The 14,741-nt window shown below is 41.5% G+C and overlaps 1 protein-coding gene across 2 annotated transcripts in view; it reads right to left on the bottom strand.

The window, feature by feature from the left end:
* scaf4a (SR-related CTD-associated factor 4a) overlaps positions 1-12,633 on the bottom strand; it is a 42,008-nt gene extending 29,375 nt beyond the window's left edge. The window contains exons 1-2 of one of the 2 annotated variants that reach the window (XM_071364966.1): positions 12,472-12,633; positions 6,242-6,325 (exon numbers count right to left, since the gene is read on the bottom strand). In XM_071364966.1, the coding sequence (XP_071221067.1) occupies positions 6,242-6,325; positions 12,472-12,501 (114 nt within the window). In that variant the 5' untranslated portion in view covers positions 12,502-12,633. Of the gene's footprint in view, positions 1-751; positions 1,096-6,241; positions 6,326-12,471 lie in introns of those variants that run through there. The other variant, XM_071364967.1, reaches the window with a different exon arrangement.
* Between the last annotated feature and the right edge of the window lie 2,108 nt (positions 12,634-14,741).

Below are 14,741 nucleotides of genomic sequence, written 5' to 3'. Positions count from 1 at the left end.
GGGGACTACTGTATTTTAGCTAGCTAACATTAGCATTGCAATATATTGTTGAAGAACTTGGCTAGTAACATTAAAATTATTTCCCTACTTTAGCAATGTCATCGTATTTCCATGCCAGTCTAAGTTAGTGTAATTTAGACGAAACAGTCACATTAGGGCACTAGGGCACAAATAAACATTGGATGTAGCTGTGGTGGTACTAGCTAACTCATGTCGACAACAGCGTAACGTTACTAACTAGCAGCAACAAACTCAAACCAACCCAGAGCCATAGCAAAACATGTCACAGTTGGTTGCATAGTGTCCATTGAAAGAGGGGGAGGCAGGTAGCCTAGTGGTTAGAGCGTTGGACTAGTAACCGAAAGGTTGCTAGATCGAATGCCCGAGCTGACAAGGTAAAAATCTGTCGTTCTGCCCCTGAACACGGCAGTTAACCCACTGTTCCTAGGCCGTCATTGAAAATAAGAATTTGTTCTTAACCGACTTGCCTAGTTTAATAATGGTTAAATACATTTTTAAAAATGTAAAAAGAGTGTAAACGGCGTCAACCAGTCAGTCTATAAAGCATAGAATTAACTTCCAAACGAGATTTCCTTATTTCTCGAGCTATGTTTATAATTGAGGGATGATGACAATCGTCGACCCTGTTTTTCTGTTAGACAAAGTGCACAGTTGAACGGACAGCGGAATCTACCAGAAGGAGGTGTGTATCATAACATGTCCAGCAATGTGATTGCAATGGTTTACTGACCTCCAAAAATTATTTGCAGTCACTGTTCACTTGCTATTTTAACAGCTTGTCAAGCAAGACCTCAGAATGAAAGTGCCATGCGACACAATGGTTGTTGCCAGTCTCCCTCGACAGAAGTACCCCTGTAACACCTCCTCCGTTGTTGCCAGTCTCCCTCGACTCCCATGTAAACGACACACCATCACGAGGCCTCTGATAGTGACCTGAGTTACTGCCCTGAGGACACTGGCGGCTTCATCAACAACGACAGGTAATGTGTTATGTGAAAAGTTGTATAAAAAATACCAGGCTTGATAAACTAGTAGGCTAATTCCCCAGCCAAGCAGATTCGACTAGTAGAGTCATTAGCAAAAACATTTGTCCTTTCTTTGGAACAAAATTCAAATTTACCACTTGGCTGTCTTATCTCCCTGTCACAGGCCCTCCCAGTCAACACCACCTCATAAGAGTGCCTGCTGCAGTTCTAGAGATGTCCAGTTTGGAGCTGAACATGCAGTATCGACAAGACCAGCAAGGGGGCCCTCATCAACATCATGCAGTCATGACCTCACTGTGAACATTCCTATGACTGGAACAGACAGACATGACCTCACTGTGAACATTCCTATGAATAGAACAGACTGACATGACCTCACTGTGAACATTCCTATGAATGGAACAGACAGACATGACCTCACTGTGAACATTCCTATGAATGGAACAGACAGACATGACCTCACTGTGAGCATTCCTATGAATGGAACAGACAGACATGACCTCACTGTGAACATTCCTATGAATGGAACAGACAGACATGACCTCACTGTGAGCATTCCTATGAATGGAACAGACTGACATGACCTCACTGTGAACATTCCTATGAATAGAACAGACAGACATGACCTCACTGTGAACATTCCTATGAATGGAACAGACAGACATGACCTCACTGTGAGCATTCCTATGAATGGAACAGACTGACATGACCTCACTGTGAACATTCCTATGAATAGAACAGACAGACATGACCTCACTGTGAGCATTCCTATGAATGGAACAGACAGACATGACCTCACTGTGAGCATTCCTATGAATGGAACAGTCAGACATGACCTCACTGTGAACATTCCTATGAATGGAACAGTCAGACATGACCTCACTGTGAGCATTCCTATGACTAGAACAGACAGACATGACCTCACTGTGAGCATTCCTATGAATGGAACAGACAGACATGACCTCACTGTGAACATTCCTATGAATGGAACAGACAGACATGACCTCACTGTGAGCATTCCTATGAATGGAACAGACTGACATGACCTCACTGTGAACATTCCTATGAATAGAACAGACAGACATGACCTCACTGTGAACATTCCTATGAATGGAACAGACAGACATGACCTCACTGTGAGCATTCCTATGAATGGAACAGACAGACATGACCTCACTGTGAGAATTCCTATGAATGGAACAGTCAGACATGACCTCACTGTGAGCATTCCTATGACTAGAACAGACAGACATGACCTCACTGTGAGCATTCCTATGACTAGAACAGACAGACATGACCTCACTGTGAGCATTCCTATGAATGGAACAGTCAGACATGACCTCACTGAGCATTCCTATGACTAGAACAGTCAGACATGACCTCACTGTGAGCATTCCTATGAATGGAACAGTCAGACATGACCTCACTGTGAGCATTCCTATGAATGGAACAGACAATCACATGTTGGCCAGTATCCGGCCAGCAACCTTCATCTGTCAGCGACAACAGCTTTCAGGCTCAATCGTGAAACATAGTTTATGTAAACTGACATTATTTGTTGCTTATTTTCTACTTATTAGTTGCATATAATGTCCAGGGTGGAACCTAGCCTGGTGGAACCAGCCTGATCACCATATAATGTCCAGGGTACAACCTAGCCTGGTGGAACCAGCCTGATCACTGTGATCACCATATAATGTCCAGGGTATAACCTAGCCTGGTGAAACCAGCCTGGTCACTGTTTTCACCATATAATGTCCAGGGTATAACCTAGCCTGGTGGAACCAGCCTGGTCACTGTGTTCACCATATAATGTCCAGGGTACAACCTAGCCTGGTGGAACCAGCCTGATCACTGTGTTCACCATATAATGTCCAGGTAACCTAGCCTGGTATAACCAGCCTGATCACTGTGTTCACCATATAATGTCCAGGGTATAACCTAGCCTGGTGGAACCAGCCTGATCACTGTGTTCACCATATAATGTCCAGGGTATAACCTAGCCTGGTGGAACCAGCCTGATCACTGTGTTCACCATATAATGTACAGGGTATAACCAGCCTGATCACTGTGTTCACCATATCATGTCCAGGGTATAACCTAGCCTGGTAGAACCAGCCTGATCACCATATAATGTCCAGGGTATAACCTAGTCTGGTGGAACCAGCCTGATCACCATATAATGTCCAGGGTATAACCTAGCCTGGTGGAACCAGCCTGATCTGTGTTTATCATTCTATTTCACTACACATTTGATGATATCTGAAGTGAAATAGAAAGCAGCGATCATCTTGGTTCCACCAGGCTAATCATAACCACCATTGATAATGTAATCAGTGTGTTTGGGTGTGACCGACCAGTATCTTTGATGAGAGGCCAGGAGCTGATCTATGCTGCTATGCCATCAATGGGGTTCTGGCAAAGACCTCACCTCTTACCTGCTCACCAACAGTCATCGATGAGGAGAACAGAATTAGGTAGGTTTAGTCTGACCTGTTCAAACTTCAACATAGTACTTGTTTGTGAGTCAAATAGTACCTATCCTAACTGCCATTGGTAATAGAACAGTGACTATGTATGTGTGTGTGTGTGTGTTCACAGAAACATGTATGAAGCCAGCAGATGGAGACTAGCAAGATGATGTGATGAAGTCCAGACTGACAGACAGACAGGCTAGATGATGATGTCTCTGAATGTAGAGAGACCTGACACTCTGACAGACAGGCTAGATGATGATGTCTCTGAATGTAGAGAGACCTGACACTCAGACAGACAGGCTAGATACTGATGTCTCTGAATGGAGAGACCTGGCACTCTGACAGACAGGCTTGATACTGATGTCTCTGAATGGAGAGAGACCTGGCACACTGACAGACAGGCTTGATACTGATGTCTCTGAATGGAGAGAGACCTGGCACTCTGACAGACAGGCTTGATACTGATGTCTCTGAATGGAGAGAGACCTGGCACTCTGACAGACAGGCTAGATACTGATGTCTCTGATACTGATGTCTCTGAATGGAGAGAGATTCTGAACCAGGATCAGGTATCAGTCAATATGGGGAGGGAGAAACCCTGTGTATTCTGAACCAGGATCAGGTATCAGTCATTATGTGGAGGGAGAAACCCTGTGTATTCTGGACCAGGATCAGTCATTATGGGGAGGGAGAAACCCTGTGTATTCTGAACCAGGATCAAGTATCAGTCAATATGGGGAGGGAGAAACCCTGTGTATTCTGAACCAGGATCAGGTATTAGTCAATATGGGGAGGGAGAAACCCTGTGTATTCTGGACCAGGATCAGGGAACTAATACTGCATACGGGACACCAGACAGGAAGGTATGACCACTCTGACATGTTACCATGGTAACCCCATTACCACAAAGGAAGGTATGAACACTGACATGTTACCATGGTAACCCAATTACTACCAGACAGGAAGGTATTAACACTCTGACATGCTACCATGGTAGCCCCATTACCACCAGACAGGAAGGTATGACAACTCTGACATGTTACCAAGGTAACCACATTACCACCAGACAGGAAGGTATGACCACCCTGACATGTTACCAAGGTAACCACATTACCACCAGATAGGAAGGTATGACCACTGACATGTTACCATGGAAACCACATTACCACCAGACAGGAAGGTATGACCACTGACATGTTACCATGGTAAACCCATTACCACCAGACAGGAAGGTATAACCATATATACTGTAGGTAGAAGCCTCCGAATGTCATTTTTTGGTGAGTTTGGACATTTACAAGCGAATGTGAACGAGAGACATTGTGCAAATGAACAACGTTTAGACACATGCTTGTCTGGAGGAAGAACAGTACTGGTTCTGGAGCAGCATGTCTACACACTGTGTCTGTGTGGAGTCTGGAGGAAGAACAGTACTGGCTCTGGAGCAGTATGTCTACACTGTGTCTGTGTGGAGTCTGGAGGAAGAACAGTACTGGCTCTGGAGCAGTATGTCTACACTGTGTCTGTGTGGAGTCTGAAGGAAGAACAGCACTGGTTCTGGAGCAGCATGTCAACACACTGTGTCTGTGTGGAGTCTGAAGGAAGAACAGCACTGGTTCTGGAGCAGCATGTCAACACACTGTGTCTGTGTGGAGTCTGAAGGAAGAACAGTACTGGTTCTGGAGCAGTATGTCTACACGCTGTGTCTGTGTGGAGTCTGAAGGAAGAACAGTACTGGTTCTGGAGCAGCATGTCTACACTGTCTGTGTGGAGTCGCTAGGGCAACGGGCCTGCTCTGCTCGGAGAAGAGGGAGGAGCAAAGGAGAATAAAAACGCAAGGAAATCAAGAACTTATCCAAAGCGCTTTGACTTCTCAAACACAGCAGAAAGCTAACACTATATGATGCCTGTCCTCTAATTCAGACACTTACTGAGATAACTAGCACAGCAGAAAGCTAACACTATATGATGCCCGTCTCCGTATTAATTCAGACACTTACTGAGATAACTAGCAAGTTAAACCAAACACACAGCTGGCCTCATCAGTTCCCTCTCTTTCTCCTGCTGTGTAATTTACAAAACAAACATGTGACAGGCTCAACTGTTCTAGAGAACTACGGTGAACTGTTATTGGTTACGGTCCATTGTTATTGTTATTTAAAAACATTTTAATAACAATAATAATATGAAATAGTTTGACAATGCTGTTTGTAAGCTTTTTAAATGATATCAAACTCAACCCTTTTATATATTCCAGTGATGTAGACATGGCTGTCTCATGTTATGCAAGAATGGATCAACTTTGAGCACCTTTTATCATCTCGTGAATGTTTTGGCCTTCAGGTCCAAAAACATCCCTTTCTGACCACGTCTTCCATGGGAAAACATGTATGGAAAGTTTTGTTAAAAACAAAATGGATGCTATCGAAAAGTGATTGAATTCAAAATGGATTTACCTTAACGCTAGTTAGAATTGGATCGGGGAAATTGTTTAGTTGTCAGAATCTCACAGTAACCTTTTAATCTGTGTCTGGCTCTTAGACTTGTAACAGAAACACATGGTGTTTTCTTAGACTTATGGTCCGACACTGAACAAAGCAGACGGCGTTGGTTGAGTTGTTTTATCACACACACACTCTCGCTGTCTCACAGACACTCACACGCCACCAGCTGTCCCTGTCAAGAGCATGACTTCTCTACCTCCACAAAGCACAGATTTTATAACACCACTACTCTCATACCACACACACAACTTACCTTCATAGCTTTGATGGCTGACTTAGTGATGGATATCATCTTGGCTCGAGATATTGGGGGCTTCATGTCCATCAAGGAGAACAGCTGGGAGAGAGAGAGAGGGAGAGAGATGACCAACAAAGAAAAAACAGGTCACCTGCAGCTCTGTCGCACAGTGGGTCTGTACATAGTCAACGGTACGCTTCGAGTTGATTCCTATGGTAGGTACACCTCAAATTAAAAACTATTCTTATTGGTCACGTACACATATTTGGCAGAGGTTATCGCAGGGGAAGCGATTTCCTTGTGTTTCTAGCTCCAACAGTACAGTAATACATAATGCTTGTGTTTCTAGCTCCAACAGTGCAGTAATACATAATGCTTGTGTTTCTAGCTCCAACAGTACAGTAATACATAATGCTTGTGTTTCTAGCTCCAACAGTACAGTAATACATAATGCTTGTGTTTCTAGCTCCAACAGTACAGTAATACATAATGCTTGTGTTTCTAGCTCCAACAGTACAGTAATACCTAATGCTTGTGTTTCTAGCTCCAACAGTACAGTAATACATAATGCTTGTGTTTCTAGCTCCAACAGTACAGTAATACATAATGCTTGTGTTACTAGCTCCAACAGTACAGTAATATCTAGATAAAAAACAATACACACAAATCCAAAAACTAAAAAGAAAGGAATTAAGAAATACCAGGATGCACAAATTAAACAGCCATGATTTCTCTCAAAACAGTCTACAACAAAACTGGCATACGTCTGTCCATGCTATCAAAGATTTTTTATAACTAAACCAAGATACACCACAGCTTGTCGTTTCCAATGGGATCAAATGAGTCATAGTGGACAGAACAAGCAAGGAGGTGAGCTAGCGATATCCTATTGGCGCGTTCTAGTATGCATCTGCATATTTGCGTTAGGGAACGCCTACTCTGAAGCCTTTGCACTCCTTCTAAACAGCGCGATTTTTAAATAAATAAATGTGTTCAGTGTTTTTTATTTATTTATACATTTCCAAAAATGTATTTGTCATTATGGGGTATCGTGTCTAGATTGAGGAGAAAACAATATTTAATAAGTTTTAGAATAAGACTAACTTAACAAAAAGTGAAGGGGTCTGAATACTTTCTGAATGCACTATTGCTTCTTTGCAAAAAGCAATTTCTCAAGCAATAGTTTTTCCTGAACTTTCTGGGAGTGGTCTGAGTAGGGAGTGGAAAACTAGATGTTATTGGCAGAGAGGTTTGGAACTATTTCTTATTGGTCTATTAACTCATTTACCTGGTGATGTCACAAGGCAGGCCAAAACTCCATCCCACCAAAACAGGATGAAATGTCAGGCAGTCTTTTCAAAACAGCTCTTACACTAAAAGGGCTTTATCATCATTTTCACAATATTATTCCAACCTCACGGTGTGGAAATCTTTATAAAAACACAGGAAAAAAACATATTTTTTGACTGCACTTGGCTTTTAACGCGCATCGCTTGAGGTACAGTTTTGGAAATATAAAGGAACACATCTTTAAAGTCAGTGAGAAATTATTTTCAAAAAACAAAAAGGTTAAATTACTACACACCTTTTTATAGGGTTAGTGTTCCCACACGGCCATAACTCCATGTTACAGATCATTGTTTATGGAAGACCGAGTCTGTGCTAATTAGCTATCCGAGTCTCCTAACACCTGTCTATAAACGGAAGACATTTTATCACTGAAATATACTTTTGGGTGCAACTGTTAAAACAGTGTACATAAGTGTGTATTTAGCATTTGTGAAATTATTTTAATGTGATATGAAAGCAGAGTAATTTATTTTTCTAGAACCGAACCACAATTGCCAATCGATTGACGTTTAGACGGAGCATTTGGCTGTTTTGGCTTCCAGAGCCAATTCACCTTTTAAACAGAACATGTCAAGGTCCTTGGACTATAGGGAGTAACCAATGCCGTATATAAACATTATCATACTCCTCCTTTTGGGAAGTGAATCAAGGGAAAAACAATATCCCCACATTAAAAACAGCCAATTCAAGAGATGTGGGAAGACAATTCATATCTAAGTATCGTATGTTCAATGTAGAAAATGTCCTTTTTGGTCTATCTTGAGAGACTGCTGCGGACAGCTTGCGCTACTGTGTAACCATAGCAACGCATGTAAGCAAACGTCTGTGTATGCTAGTTAGCTAACTAGCTAACAAAAACGATAACCCCATTGTTGATGTTATTAATAAGCATAGATGAAGTGGTGATATGTGTGTCCAGTTTAACTGCTGTTTTTATGTATTTTATAATAGTCCTTTCATAACTGTTGAACAAATATTGTGCATTGACAATAAAATGTAGTTTAACGTTAGCAGCCAGTCTACTGCTAGGGACGTGACATGTTCCGGCTGCTGCACAGTCACCATGGAAACTCTAGTCTAGAGCGTCTTGTTAAATTGTGTTTAGGAACATTTAAAAATTCTCTGGTTAAAGTATTGACAAATGTTATTGTTGTAAAAATCTACGAGTGGAATTCATTTACTATCAACCAAAATTATTTTGACATTATGAATAATGTCCCTATGGCGGATAGAACATGTTACTACAATACACAGACTAACGTTTTCACCACACAAAAATGACAGGAAAAACACATCCATTTTTACCTCAGATTGGTGGTTAAGTATTAAAGTTTAGTCATCATGATCTCACAAAATCGATTGCTTAAAATAGATCAATATCTTTGGTTTAGTACCAGTGTTTTTGTCACATGCGCCAGTCCGTAGTGGGACTTAGATAGGCAGCTGTTGTTTTCAGATCCCGTATTGGGCTCTCCTCTTATAAACGTGTGTGGTCTCACATGATTTCAGGGTATCACTAAAATGAAAGCCAACCCAATGTTGCTATTTAGAAACGACTCCTTTTTCCCGTATTGGCTATCTACCAAAATCATTTCCTCACAGAGATACAGTATACTGCTCGTTGATAAATGGCTGACATGTAGTATACACAAGTTCATTGGGTTTGTCCATTTAGAAGAGAGAAAACGGTCGCCGCTGTTAAAGAGTACCACAGTAGGAGTCATAATACCCATAAAACCTAGCTGTCAAAACAGGGAACTGGTTCCAATCATTTTTTGACCGGTCACTCGACTGGAATTGATTAGCTTGTTCTACTGTAATTAATAGCTTGCGCAAATTAATCCCTCAAATTGATATTGAATTGAAGTCAATGGAACAATTGACTTCAAATGGTCAAACAAGGAAATTGGTTCTAATTGTTTTTCCACCACTCATTTTTCCCAAAAGAGGATTATAGAAACACTTAAAATAAGGGCTGTGTTTCGTGTAGACTTACCCTGGTGTGACTTTTTGATAACCGTGTAAATCTCTTTCGGACAAGGTAATTTTTAATTTGCTCAATCTATTAATTACAGTAGAACAAGCTAATCAATTCCAGTCAAGTGACCACTTGGTAAATATTGGTGAGCAGCCAGGTACTAATTTAGCAAAATACCAAGTAATCTGAACACAAGTGTGGCATGTGTGTATTGAGTAACTTTTATGTATTTTGGTCTTCAAAATATCACAACCTATTTCAGCATTATTGATTTTAAATTTGGATATTTAAAACCAATCAAGTCACAAATTTGATTAAAATAACCTGAGACTTGATATGGACCATCAAGACTCGGGGCTCGACTTTGACTTGAGACTGATGACTTGAAATGATCAGGCCGGGTTTTGTAACGTTATGTCAGTCATTTTTGTGGCACAGGGTCCGAGGAGTACTCTCCACACAGCCAGAGACAGTACCAGTTACATCGCTGTTGGGGGGAAAAAATACACGCAACAGATTGGCTAGTGAAACGCAACCTCGCCCCTTCTGATTGGACTAGCAAACTTTCAAATCAACAGAGGTCAGGTGAGCTAGTGAACCGATGGTGGATTTTCCTGTACAGCTATAAGGTTGGGTACAACGCAGACGTCAACTTGAAGAAAGAGAGGATAACCATAATAAATAAATATGCATCTCCAAAAAAAATGGTGGTGATCAAGAATATAAACGGTTTATTTTGCAAGCGCTGGGCATCAAGCAACAATTACTAACAGAGAGTATGGTTGCCTTTGTTCATATTTCCCGTGTTCTGTGTGTCTCTGTCATTCTGGTTGTGCGTAATAGGAGCATGAGCGTATCAGTGCCCATAGAAGTAAGCTATGTATGTGGCTTGCGCACCAAACGTTGGAGTCAGTATGATGAATACGAGAAAATGATGTACCTGTGCTTAAACGTGTACCTGTTTGAGAACCTGTTAGATTTGGTTTCTCAAGGGAAGATTGCGCAGTCTTGCCCTCTACCTGTGTCCGTTCAGATAATACAGGTTCAGCGTGATACAGAGTCTATTTGTTTTGGGGCTTTTCTCTGTGTAGATTTGGTAAATCTACTTGTATACTTGGTGATCCAATGCTGAAAGCCCCGTATCATACTAAGACCAGTAAATAAATCTGTTTTGACAGTGTATGGGTGAACCAGTTTATAAGTTAATTGTTACTGAATGACAATTGCCATTTATTTTTACAGACTTCATGGGGAAATAACTTTTCCATAAAATTGATCTTAAAATGGTCGGCAATATTGAAAACCTTATTATGGGATTATGCATTAACTTGTCCAGCGTTACCATTCCTAGTAATCCAGGCTGTATCACATCCGGCCGTGATCGGTAGTCCCATAGGACGGTGCACAATTGGCCCAGAGTCGTCCAGGTTTGGCCGGTGTAGGCAGTCATTGTAAATAATAATTTGTTCTTAACTGACTTGCCTAGTTAATTAAAAATAATCAACATTGTGATGCATTTCAGCTGCTACAGGATTTGGAAGTTAAATGTTTTTTTTTCTTCAGTACAGACACTAATAAATACCTTCTTTTTTTTTTTAAAACAACATATAGTGTTGTATGAACTTGAATAGAAGTCAGTAATTTCTCAATAAAAAATTATTTTATGGAGTTCTTATGTTGCAGTCCCCACCATAACAAATAAATACTTAAAGTGCATGTATTTTTGTTCTTGAAACATTACATTGAAATACTGTAGATTCCCATTCATTCCTATGGAGGCTGTTCCTTTGACTATCATAATGGTGGACGGTGCCTTCAGGACAGCGCCCTCTGTCAGTCATCTAGTGAACACATACTGTAGCTTTATAAACTGGGTGGTAAGAGCCCTGAATGCTGATTGGCTGAAAGACGCGGCATATCAGACCATGTACCAGTGGTATGACAAAAACATGTTTGGTTTTTTTACGTTGGTAACCAGTTCATAATAGCAATAAGGCACCTCGGCGGTTTGTGGTGTATATGGCCAATATACCACGGCTAAGGACTGTATCCAGGCACTCCGCGTTGTTCATAAGAAAAGCCCTTAGCCATGGTATATAGGCCATATACCACACCCCTCGGGCCTTATTTCTTAAATATATCATTGGAAGTAACGTTAGGCTCTCTTATTATTGGGCTAGTACAGCTAGCTAACCGCCGTTCAATGTTTCCTGTGTTAGCCAATTTGGCTAACTAGCTTAACCGAATCATGGTTTGTAACTAGGAGTACAGCCACGACCGGACGTGACTTTTCGTAGCATGTTAGGAGAACATATTTTAACTAGTCCCTAACCCTTTTCCTCATCTTAACCTAAGTCTCTTAACCGGACACCTAATTATCCTAACCTGCTGTTAACATACTACGAAAAAGTTATCTTCCGGTCGTAACGTTAGCTGTACTCCCTCTAGTCAGAACCCGAATCATTGTTAGCTATTAACTCGCTAACGTTAGTTATGTAAAAAACCTTTGACAGTAGCTGTTATTTTGTTCTAACTGGCAGAAGTCTTGTTACTTGCTAAGTTAACATGCTGTTAACTATCGTGTTGATGTCGATAACTAGATAGCAAGCTAACGTTAGCTACCTAGTCAACGTAGCCGTTTCAATAATGCATGATAACTAACGTAACGTTCGTTTAAACTTTCACATATCAAGTAAGTTATAAATCAAGGAAGATCACCTTTTAACGGGAAAGTATTCAAAAATAATCCTGAATTAGAGCTGTTAAAATACACAGATAGGTAGCTAGCTAGTTAGGGCTAGGCCTCCATAACAGGCCTCCTCGCCCGTCTTCACAACAGCGAGAGGCACACACACGACGGTCCCCATTTTTGACGGACGAAATAGCCACACTCTCGACGCTCTACGGGCCAACTCACCTCATGGTTGAAAGCGTTTACGGCGTCCATGATTTCCCTAGCAGCAAATCCCTGCACTAAGTATCCAACTACCCGTTATCCCCGTTATGACAGGGCTAACATGTCCGCTCTCTAGTTGCAGAAGGGTATGGAGCAAGGCAGAACGGTATTGGGGTAGTTGTAACATTTGACCACACGGTGGCGGTATTGTATATGGATTTATCTGTGGCCAGCAGACGGGATTGGAGTAGTTATAGTACTTGGCCACACGGTGGCGGTATTGTATATGGATTTAACCATGCCTCAGTTGAACTTTTGAATCAATACAATGTACCGTTATGTTCTGATTTTCTAGGCATACAATGTATTCATTTAATCTGAATTGTGTCAAATGTATGTTTTGGAAATGTTTTGAAGATATATACTGAACAAAAATATAAATGTAAAGTGTTTGGTTCTATGACCTGAAATTAAAGATCCCAGAAATGTTTCATATACACAAAAAGCTTATTTCTCTCAACTTTTGTGCACAACTTTGTTTACATCCCTGTTAGTGAGTATTTATCCTTTGCCAAGATAATCCATCCACCTGACAGGTGTGGCATATCAAGAAGCTGATTAAACAGCATGATCATTACACAGGTGCACCTTGTGCTGGGGACAAAAGGCCACAATAAAATGCGCAGTTTTGTCACACAAAACAATGCCACAGATGTCTCAAAGTTTTGTTCACCAGAACTGTTGCCAGAGAATGTAATGTTCATTTCTCTACCAACATGGTTTTAGAGAATTTAGCAGTACATTCAACCGGCCTCACAACCGCAGACCACGTGTAACCACACCAGCCCAGGACCTCCACATCCAGCTTCTTCACCTGAGGTATCATCTGAGATCGGCCACCCGGACAGCTGATGAAACTGAGGAGTATTTTTGTCTGTAGTAAAACCCTTTTGTGGGGAATAACTCATTCTGATTGGCTGGGCCAGCTACCCAGTGGGTAAGTCTGGCTCCCAAGTGGGTGGGCCTATGCCCACCCATGGCTACAGTAATGTGAAATACATAGATTAGGACCTAACTGACTGATTTCTTTATATGAACTGTAACTTAGTAAAATCGTTTTAATTGGTGCATGTTGCGTTTATATTTTGTTCAGTATGTCACAAGCCGGCTCATAGCCTGTGACAAAAATGAGGGGACGCAAACAACAGGTATAGGCCAATTTAAAAGTGTTCTTTATTCTACAACAAACTATTAACTTAAACTAAGAAAAAGGAATGAGGTGTGGAAGTATCATAATGTAAGGTGTATGTAAAGTGCATGGATGCGTGAATATGTGTGTGTGAACATGACTGAATGAAAACTAGGCAAAACGACAAAGGAACAAACAAATCATGAGCATACCTGGAGGAGCAGAGAGAGAGCGAGAGAAGTGATTAGTGACAGCTTTAATACCCTGAGCCCAGGTGGCTCCAATCACTAACGACCCTCCTCTGCCTGCAGGAGGAACCGCCCCCTGCACTGCAGAGGAGGAGCCGTGACAAGTATAAGATTTGATTATTATTACCTTTATTTAACCAGGAAAAGCCCATTGAGACCCAGAGGCTCTTTTTCAAGAGAGACCTGGCCAAGAAGGCAGCAACAATCAATACATTTCAGAATTAAAACATACAACAATACAACATGATCCAGCCTAAAGCATTTACACTCCTCTGTAACAGAGTCTCCCATCAATATTTTAAATTCATTCAGTGGCACTAACATATCTACATGAAGCATGGATTGTAGACTATTCCATGCCTCTGGTGCACAAGAAAAGGCAGTCTTGCCTAATACTGTGAATGTCCTGGGGACTTTAAGTAGCAACCACCTAGCAGACCAGGTATGGTAACTACTGGTGGTGAAGGAGACCAGACTACAGAGGTAAAGATGGAGTTTACCTGCTGGTGGTGAAGGAGACCAGACTACAGAGGTAAAGAGGGAGTTTACCTGCTGGTGGTGAAGGAGACCAGACTACAGAGGTAAAGAGGGAGTTTACCTGCTGGTGGTGAAGGAGACCAGACTACAGAGGTAAAGAGGGAGTTTACCTGCTGGTGGTGAAGGAGACCAGACTACAGAGGTAAAGAGGGAGTTTACCTGCTGGTGGTGAAGGAGACCAGACTACATAGGGAGTTTACCCAAAAGGCCTTTGTAGATGAACACATATAAATGTATCTTTCTGTGCATATAAAGTGAGGTCCAACCTACCATTTGATACAAGGTGCAATGGTGGGTGAGTGACTTGGCATTTGTAA

The sequence above is a fragment of the Salvelinus alpinus genome, chromosome 24 (assembly GCF_045679555.1).
Source record: "Salvelinus alpinus chromosome 24, SLU_Salpinus.1, whole genome shotgun sequence".
Classification (NCBI taxonomy): domain Eukaryota; kingdom Metazoa; phylum Chordata; class Actinopteri; order Salmoniformes; family Salmonidae; genus Salvelinus; species Salvelinus alpinus.
Note: the sequence above shows the minus strand (reverse complement) of the source record. Positions and strands in the feature narration are given on the sequence as shown.